Source organism: Penaeus japonicus, unplaced genomic scaffold (genome assembly GCF_977035675.1).
Source record: "Penaeus japonicus unplaced genomic scaffold, GWHDUDI00000001_assembly GWHDUDI00000005, whole genome shotgun sequence".
In the NCBI taxonomy this organism is placed as follows: Eukaryota; Metazoa; Arthropoda; class Malacostraca; order Decapoda; family Penaeidae; genus Penaeus; species Penaeus japonicus.
This window is the reverse complement of record NW_028234407.1, coordinates 4,695,532-4,705,531: the sequence shown is the minus strand read 5'-3', so window position 1 is coordinate 4,705,531 and position 10,000 is coordinate 4,695,532. Positions and strand designations below refer to the sequence as shown.

The 10,000-nt window shown below is 42.1% G+C and overlaps 1 protein-coding gene across 2 annotated transcripts in view; it reads left to right on the top strand.

Annotated features, from left to right (window-relative positions):
- The window catches only part of uex (metal transporter uex), a 240,406-nt gene that overhangs the window by 66,132 nt on the left and 164,274 nt on the right, over positions 1–10,000 (top strand). For both annotated transcript variants that reach the window (XM_043004514.2, XM_043004515.2), the window contains exon 3: positions 7,957–8,136. In XM_043004514.2, coding sequence (XP_042860448.2) covers positions 7,957–8,136 — 180 coding nt within the window. The remainder of the gene's footprint in view (positions 1–7,956; positions 8,137–10,000) is intronic.

The window sequence follows — 10,000 nt, the reverse complement described above, 5'->3', positions numbered from 1 at the left end:
GTTAATAATTGGACCCTTTAAACGTGGCCACTCTCACGGATTTTATTTAGACCTTATTTATATATTTGATGTTTGATTTTATCAGTATTGTTGTTATCATTGGTGGTATTAATGCTATCAACGTGATTAGTATTATTGTTCTTGTTATTGTTTTTATTGTTGTTTATCACCTTTTATTTAATTATTTTTTTTTTGTTATCGTTATTGTTGTTGCTTTACTACTACTACTACTGTTGTTGAATCATTATTTATGTTTTTTTTTTTATAACAATGATTAAGAAATTTAATCCTGGCCGCTTATGCACCGACAATCGTGTGAACTGGCGACATCTAGCAACCCAAGACGAAAGAACCGTATAGCCAAATAGTATTTTTTTTTTCTCGAATTAATGTGGTTAGTAAGTACAAAGCTGACTATTGATTATAAAGAATATATAAATATATATATATATATATATATATATATATATATATATATATATATATTAAAGACAACAACAACATCGAGCAAATTATATTAGAATATGATAAAAATCAGTTCTGTTACCTACCCTTATCTTCCTGCATTTTCTCCTTTTCATATCTGGAAGCATATGTCCAGGAATATGAGTGAAAATCGCCACCTGTAGCTGCGGGAAAGTGAATTTGATAGCAATGGAAATGCAGTTCTGGGACGATGATTTGGCACTGGAGATGAATATTTCGTTTGCAAGACTACTTTATGTGTGTTTATGTGGGTTTTGGGGGTATAGTGATGGGGGGGGGGGGGGTATGGGGGGGGGGGGGGGGGGGGGTGGGGGGGGGGGGGGGTGGGAAGGGGGGGTTGAGGGGGGTGGGGGAGGGGGTAGGGGGGGGGGGGTGGGGGGGATAATGTATATAAGTAGGTTTGGGATTTATATATAAGTTATATATATACTAATATATATATTATATATATATAATATATTTATAGAGCGAGACAAGAGACAGAGAGAGAGAGAGAGAGAGAGAGAGAGAGAGAAGAGGAGAAAGAGGGAAGAAAGAGAAAGAGAGAGAGAGATGTGTGTGTGTGTATATGTATATATATATATATATATATATATATATATATATATATATATATATGAATGTGTATATATATATGTATATATGTATATGAATAATTGACATTATGTTTATAACATTGTAACCATTTTTTATGACATCATCACACTTGCACCCTCTTTAAAAGCCATTTAATCTTTCTTCAGGTCAACTTCAGACCTGCAATGCAATAAAGTATATAGATATCACGATTTTACGTGATGAATTAACGGATTACTAATAGAGCCACTTCAATCGTGCCGAAACAGACAAGCGATTTAAATTCAAACCTGTCTGCGATTTCCTCTGCTTGGAAAATGGTTCGATTAATCTCAAATTATCCTTAAAATTATCCTTAATAAAGTTATCCTTAATTAAATTATCCTCAATAAAATTATCCTCAATTAATCACCGTCTTAATTAATAAAACCTGGCATAGAAACCACAACAGAACATAAGGCGCGGTCTCGTACATTGCCAGCCAGACCTCCGGAAAGAACGGGAGTGGATCTTCGCAATGTTGAAGTACGTTAAATGCAATATTTATCTCGTATTTGAGCGATCAGCTGTTTGAAGGTCATATCGCTTTTGGATCATCACTAACGGACATTGACCCCGGTGTGGTGAGGCGATCGTATAAGGCCCCCCCCCCCCCTGTTTCGCGGATAATTGCTGTCTCGCTCTTTTTTCTTGGAGAGGGCCTGAGAGAGCGGTAGGTGGGAGAGATGGGGGAAGGGAGGGGGATGGTGGGAAGAGAGGAGAGGGAGAGGGAGAGGAGAAGGAGGATGAGAGATAGAGAAGAGAAAGGATAGAGAGAGACAGTGAGAGAAAGGTGAAGAGAGAGAGAGAGAGAGAGAGAGAGAGAGAGAGAGAGAGAGAGAGAGAGAGAGAGAGAGAGAGAGAGAGAGAAGGAGAAGGCGAGAGAGAAAGAGAGAGAGAGAGAGTGATGCTGTAAAATTGCAGTTGGGTTTGGCGTGGTTGGGTCGGCAGAGACTGAATCTATCGAGGATTTTAATTTGAGTTAGGATTGATCATTACTGATGATGATATCATCATCATCCTCATCAGCATCATCATCCTCATCATCACCGTCATCTTCATCACCACCACTGTCACCATCATCACCGCGACCATCATTACCATCAGTCCAAGACATCATCGTTGGTCTGTTATTTATTGTCATGTGTAATTTGGAATAGTTCCATCATCTAATATATAGATATGTTATTATATTATATGTATATTTATATATATAGGAATATATATAGTTAAAGATAATTTACATATATGTATATATATATTTATAATTAATATATATAAGAAATACCTATATATATATAAAAATATATATATATAGACAATCGCCGGCCCTAAAAACTTCTTTGGCCTGTATTATCCGGTATTTTCCGCTCTCAATGGAAGCGATTGTCAATAACCTCCTGTACATCGCCGTATACGTTACGTGTATTTATTTTGAAATTTTACTTAGTATCTATAACATTCAGATATATTTTATGATATTCCAATAATATTAGAAAGGGATTTGATTATACATATGGATACTTTATTGACTTTAACGCTTTGATGCGAGTTGAAAGATTTATTTTTTTATGTGAAAATTTTCTAGATTGTGGATTCTTCTAGTTCCTTGGATGCTAGAACGGAAGTAACCTGTCTTCTGAAATGGCTGTTGTGTGTGTGTCTGTTATACGGGTTTGTGTGGTCTAGAATAAAGGTTGTAAGTCTGGCGTATCAGATTTTTTTTTTGTGTGTGTGTGTGTGTGTGTTGTGTGTGTTGTGTGTGTATGTGTATTGTGTGTGTATGTGTATTGTGTGTGTATGTGTATTGTGTCTGTCTGTTTGTCTGTCTGTCTGTCTGTTCTGTGATGCTACACAGTTGTGAGGTCGTATGGTGATGGATATGGTGACGAGTATGATGACTTGTTTATATCAGTGAACGCTTATTGATATCCGTGGAACCATATTATCTAATGTTTTATTTCTCCTCCGTGGCCATGAAGGGGGGGGGGAGATGGGAGGGGCTTGATCCCCATTTTTATCGATATGATTATTGTAATTCATCTAAAAAATGACGTGACATTCAAGGGGCATTCGCATGAAATCCCCTGAGACTACATAAATATTGTTGTAATTCATCTAAAAAATGACGTGACATTTAAGGGGCATTCGCATGAAATCCCTTGAGACGACATAAATATATTTTTTTGTCGTGCCGTTGGTCGTTCCTGTTCATTCCTGATCGTTCCTGATAATTCCTGGTCGTTCCTGGTCGTTTCGTTGCCTTTATTAGCTCCGATATCTAATTAATCCTGAAGACAGTTAGCATCTACAGCACATTGTCTTAATTATCAATTATCAGTTATCAGTTTTCAATCGATGACTGAAATGTAGCTACGCCGTCGATTTCCATCAATTTAGTCACAATCATCACTTGCGTCACTACCGTTCTGCAGCAAAAAGGCAGAAAGCATTAACTCCAAAATCCATGTTTTGAGAAAATCGATGTTAAAGGTTTGGCTGCATGTATATTTACTCCTATCATTGTTATCGATATACAAAACTGACCATACCTTTATTGACATTCAGACACCATGATGGTTGTATCGTCTTCGTCTTTAAATGACGATTCCACAGATACCAAATTCATAAAAATCGCATTTTTGGAGTTAATGCGTTCTGCCTTTTCACTGCAGCGTTGTTCATTCATACATAAAGAACAATGTTTACTATATGTTTACTAAGAACATTGTTTACTATATGTTTACTAAGAACAATGTTTACTATATGTTTACTAAGAACATTGTTTACTATATGTTTACTAAGAACAATGTTTACTATATGTTTAGTAAGAACAACGTTTACTATATGTTTACTAAGAACATTGTTTAATATATGTTTACTAAGACCAATGTGCACTATATATGTACTAAGAACAATGTTTACTAAGAACAATGTTTGCTAAATTTGTCCACCGAAAAGGGGGTCGAGAGGTGTAGTTCCCGATCGGACGTATTGTTTTTAGTGTGTCAGTGTCATAGGTTATTCGTCATCATTATCTCTTAGGCTTTTTGGCGGATTCGTTTTGCTACGATGCAAGGTCTGTTCTTTGGCATCACTTTCTGTCGCTCCTCTCTACCTCTCCCTCTCCCCCCCCCTCTCTCTCTCTCTCTCTCTCCGGGAACTCTCGTCCTTCTCTCACTCCTTCTTCGTCTCTCTCTCCCCCCTCCTCTCTCTCTCCGCTCCCTCCTCTCTACCTCTCTCTCTCTCTATCTCTCTCTCTCTCTCTCTCCCACACTCTCACTCTATCTCTCTCCTCTCTATCTCTCATCTCTCTCCCTCCCTCCCGCGCTCTCTCTCCTCTTCTCGGCCTCTCTCTCTCTCCCTCTTCAGGTCCTCCTCCCCCCCTCTCTCTCTCTCTTCTCTCTCCTCTCAATCTCTCCTCTCTCTCTCTCTCTCCTCTGGTCTCTCTCGCCACTCTCTCTTCCTCTCTCTTCTCCTCTCTCCCTCGCCTCTCACCTCGCTCCATCTCTTCTCTCTCTCTCTCTCTCTCTCTGTCCCTCCCTCCTCTCTCTCTCTCTCCTCTCTGCGTCTCGCGTCTCCATTCTCTCTTCTCTCCTCTCTCTTCTCTCTCTCACTCCTCTCCCCCTATCTCTAGGCGACGGCGGAGCTCCTCTCTCTCTCTCTCTCTCTCTCTCTCTCCCTCCGGGCTCCCCTCCCCTCCCTCCCTCTCCCCTCTTTATTAGACTCCCTTTTTTTTCTCTCCCCCTCCCCCCCTTCTCCCTCCCTTTCCCCTTCCCCTCCCTCCCTCCTTCCCTCTCCCTTTCCTCTCCCTTTCCCCCCCGAGTCTTATCTCCCTCCCTTTACCCCCCCCCTTCTCTCCCTCTCCTCCTTTTCTCTCTCTCTCTCCCCCCTTCTCTCTCCTCTGCTTCTCATCTCTCATCCTCTCTCCGGCTCTCTCTCTCTCGACTCTCTCCTTCTCTCTCTCTCTCGGGCTCTCTCTCTCTCTCTCTCGCAATCTCTCTCTCTCTCTCCTTTCTCTCTTCACCCTCTCTCTTCTCGCGCCCTCCTCCTCCCGATCTCCTCTCTCCCTCTCTCTCCTCTCTCCTCTTGGAGCTCGAGCGTCCCGCCCTCGGTTTTTCCTGGTGTGGTCTATCTCCCTTTTCCCTCCCTTAGCTCCCCCTTCCTCCCTCCCTCCTTTCTCTCTTCTCCCTCCATTTCCCCCCCTTCGCTCCTCCCCCCCAAGTTAGTTTGTCCTCCTTCGTTCTCTCTCTCTCTCTCTCTATCTATCCATCCTCTTTCTTTTCCCTCCGCTCTCGGATTCCTCTCTACTCTCACCTCCCTCCCATCCTCCATTTCTCTCTCTCTATCAGTAAGCTCCTCCGCTCACCCACTGGGTCACCCTCCCGCGTTTTATACTTCCCCTTCCCGCCCCCCCCTCCTCTCCCTTATTCCTTCCCCTCCCCTCATATCCCATTCCCTTTCGATGAAGTTAGTACATGTCACGCACAAAAAAAAAATTCTTATGAGAACTAAAAGCCGTAACAGAAGTGCCAGGGCAGTGATATCAACTCTTCATTGTTTCTGCAATATTGAAGTAGCAAGTAGTACGAGCGGGTTGCCAATTAAGTTTTTATGCCTAAATCATTTGCTGGGGTATTTTATTGTGATTAGTAGTGATTGTTAATTATGATTGTTATTAAGGCATCGATGTGTGTGATTAGTGCTTTAACTCTAGATATTATTCTTTCTTTATTAGGATTGTTATTTTGTTTATTAAGATAATGATGATGAAAATTATTGTTATTAAACATTAATCATATATCAATAATAAATATATGATCATAAATCAATGTAAGTTTACGTCAAAAAAAGAGGGGACATAGATATAGTGACGAATTAAAAATGTATTCAGTCATATGGATCGTTTTCAGGAGCATTAGAGTGGGCGCGCGAAAATGTTTCATTTATAAAAACCGCCGATGTTTATGCATCTATTTTCTTAATATAAATTTTCTTGTTTTATATGTATTTTTGAAGCTTGTCTATATATCGTTTGTGTATTTTGTTTTAGATTTTATTTTACTTTATCATCTTGACGGTTATTACAAATATATTCACTCAAATACTTCAAAAAAACAAAGTATTATTGTCTCATCACCACCACCCACATCATCATCCTCATCATCATCATCATCATCATCATCTCATCATCATCAATCTCCATCAGACAACATCTTCCTCATCATCATTCATCATCACCACAACCACAACAACCACAACCACATACCAACCCAATACTCACCCCCGCTTCTTCTTTCTCTCCCCCCCGCCCACAGGTGACCCAAGTGGGCGACGGGTGGGCGGTGGCCGTCATTCGCCTCCCGAGCATGAGCACCGAGCAGCGACGATGGTACCTGTGCGTGAAGGACCATGAGAACGTCGACTACTACCATCAGGGAACCGCTTTCCCTGGTTCGACGATACGTCATACAATCCAGCTGCGCCTTGTGGATTTCAGTGAGATGTAAGTAGTGGTTTTATTGTTCTGTTTTTTTTATTATTATTGTTTTCCTCTCTCTTTTCTTTCTTTCTTTTCTTTCTTCTCTCTTTCTCTCTCTACTCATTTCTCCTCTTTCTCTCTCTCCTCCTTATCTCCTTCGTCCTCATTCTCTCTCTCTTTCCTCTTTTCGTTCTCTCTCTCTCTACTTATACTCTCATTTTCTGCTCATTTTCTCGTCTTAAATCTCAAATCTCATCTTTCCTCTCTCTCTCTCTCGTTCCCATCTTCCCATCTCTTTCCTTTCTCGGTCTCTTCTCTCTCTATCTTCCTCTCTCTCATCTCCTCTCTCTCTCCCTCTCTCTCCATATCCGTCTCTCTCTCTATCATTCTCTCTTACCTCTCTCTCTCTCTCCCTCGTCTCTTCTCTCCTCTCTCTGTTCCTCTCTCTCTAAAATCTCTTAGCTATCTCCCTCTCCCACTCTCCCTCCCCGTTATTCTTCCCCTTCCCCCTCTCCCTTATTCCTTCCCCTCCCCCTCATTCCCATTCCCTTTCGATGATGTTTGTTTACATGCACGCACAAAAAAAAATTCTTAGTGAGACGAAAAGCGTATCAGATTGCCAGGGCTGTTATCAACTCTTCATTGTTTCTGCAATATTGATTAGCAAGGGACGGTGCGGGTTGCCGGATGTTAGTTTTTGCCTTTATCTGTTGCTGGGGTATTTTATTGTGATTAGTAGTGATTGTTGATTAGGATAGGTATTAAGGCATCGATGTGTGTGATTATTGCTTCGACTCATGATATTATTCTTTCTTTATTAGGATTGTTATTTTGTATATTAAGTTAATGATAATGATGATGATTATTATTAAAAATTAATCATATATTCATTATTAAAGATATGATCATATATTCACTGTAGTTACGTCATAAATAGAGGGACATTGATATACGATTTAAAATGTATTCTGTCAAGTGGATCGTTTGCAGGTGCATTTTGGCGCGAAAAATGGTTTATTTTAAAACCGCCGATGTTTATGCATCTATTTTCTTAATATAAATTTTCTTGTTTTATATGTTTTTTGAAGCTTGTCTATATATCGTTTGTGTATTTTGTTTTAGATTTTATTTTACTTTATCATCTTGACGGTTATTACAAATATAATCACGCAAATACTTCAAAATAACTAGTATTATTGTCATCATCACCACCACCACCATCATCATCATCATCATCATCATCATCATCATCATCATCATCATCATCATCATCATCATCATCATCATCATCATCACCACAACCACAACAACCACAACCACATACCAACCCAATACTCACCCCCCGCTTCTTCTCTCTCTCTCCCCGCCCACAGGTGATCCAAGTGGGCGACGGGTGGGCGGTGGCCGTCATTCGCCTCCCGAGCATGAGCACCGAGCAGCGACGATGGTACCTGTGCGTGAAGGACCATGAGAATGTCGACTACTACCATCAGGGAACCGCTTCCTGGATCACGATGACGTCATACAATCTCCTGCTGCCCTTGTGGATTCAGGTGAGATGGAAGAGGGTTTTATTTGTTCTTTTTTTTATTATTATTGTTTTCCTCTCTCTTTTTCTTTCTTTCTTTTCTTTCTTTCTCTCTTTCTCTCTCTCCTCTTTCTCCTCTTTCTCTCTCTCCTCCTTATCTCTCTCTCCTCTTTCTCTCTCTCTCCTCTTTCTCTCTCTCTCTCTCTCTTATTCTCTCATTTTCTCTCATTTTCTCTCTTTATCTCTCTCTCTTTCTCTCTCTCTCTCTCTCTCTCTCTCTCTCTCTCTCTCTCTCTCTCTCTCTCTCTCTCTCTCTCTCTCCCCCCTTCTCTCTCTCTCCTCCTCTCTCCTCTCCTTCCCTCTCTCTCTCTCTTCATCTCCTCTCTCTCTCTCTCTCTCTCCTGTCGCCCCGCTCTCTCTCTCTCTCTCCCTCTCTCGCTCCTCCACTCTCATTCTCTCTCTCTCTCTCTCGCTCATCTCTCTCGTCGCCCCTCTCTCTCTCTCGTCCTCTCTCTCACCTCTCCTCTCCACCTCCACCTCCCGCCCTCCCTCCCACTCTCCCTTCTCTACCCTCCTCCCTGCCCTTTTTTCCTTTTCCTTTCCCTCATCCTCGCCTATTCTCTCTCCCGCTCTCTCTCCCGCTCTCTCTCTCTCTCACTCTCTCTCCCGCTCACTCTCTCTCTCGCTCTCTCTCTCTCTCTCGCTCTTTTCTCTCTCTGTCTCACCTTTCTCTCTCTCTCATTCTCTTTTCTCTTTCTCTCTTCTCTTTCGCTCTCTCTTTCCTCTCTCCGCTCTCCTCTCTCTCTCTCTCTCTCCCTCTCTTTTTTGTTTTTTTGTTCCTCTCTCTCTCTCTCTCTCTTCCCGTCTCCCTCTTTCCTTTTCTCTCTCTCTCCCTCTCTCTCTTTCTCCTCATCTCTTATTCCTCTTTCTCCGTCTCTCTCTTCTTCTTTCCCTCTCTTTCTCACTCTCTCCTCTTCCTCTCTCTCTCTCTCTCTCCCTCTCTTCTCTCTCTTCTCTCTCTCTTTCGTCTCTTTCACGCTCCTCTTTCTTCTCTTTTCTCTCTCTCCTCTTCCTCTCTCTTTCGCTGTCTCTTTTTTCTCTTTCTCTTTCCCTCTTTCTCTTTCTCATCTCTCTCTCTCTCTCTTCTCTCCTCTCCCCATCTCTCTCTTCTCTCATCTCGTCGATCTCTCTCTCTCTCCTTTCCTCTCATCTCTCTCTCATCTCTTCTCTCTCTCCCTCTCTCTCTCCTCTCTCTCTCGTTCTGCTCTCCTTCCTCTCTCTCTCTCCTTTCTTTCTCTCTCTCTTTCTCTTCTCTTCTTCCTCTTCTCTCTTCTTTCCTCCTTCCTCTTTCCTCTCTCTCTCTCCTCCTTCTTGTCTCTCTCTCTCTTCTCTCTCTCTCTCTCTCGATCTCTCTCCTCTCTCTCTCTCTCCTCGTTCGATCCTTCTCTCTCTCTCTCTAATCCTCTCCATCTCCTCTCTCTCTCTCTCTCTCCTCCTCACTCTCTCATTCTCTTTCCGCACCATCCCCCATCCCTCCTCCTCTCCCATTCTCTCTCTCCTCTCCTAGCCATTCTCTCCTCCTCTCTTTCTCTCTCTCACTCTCTCTCTCTCACTCTCTTCTCTCTCTCTCGTCTCATTGCTCTCAGCCTGTCCTCACTCTTTCTCTCTCTCTCTTTCTCTTTCTTCTCTTTCTCTCTCCTCTTTCCTCCTGGGGTTTCTTCGCCTCTTTCTCTCTCTCTCTCTCTCTCTCTCTCTCTCCGTCCTCCTCATCTTCTCTCGTGTCTCTGCTCTCTCTCTCTCTTGTCTCTCTCTCTTCGGGTCTCACGTCTCTCTCTCTCTGCCTCTCTCTTTCTTTCCCCTCTTTCTCTCTCTCTCTCTCTCATTCACAT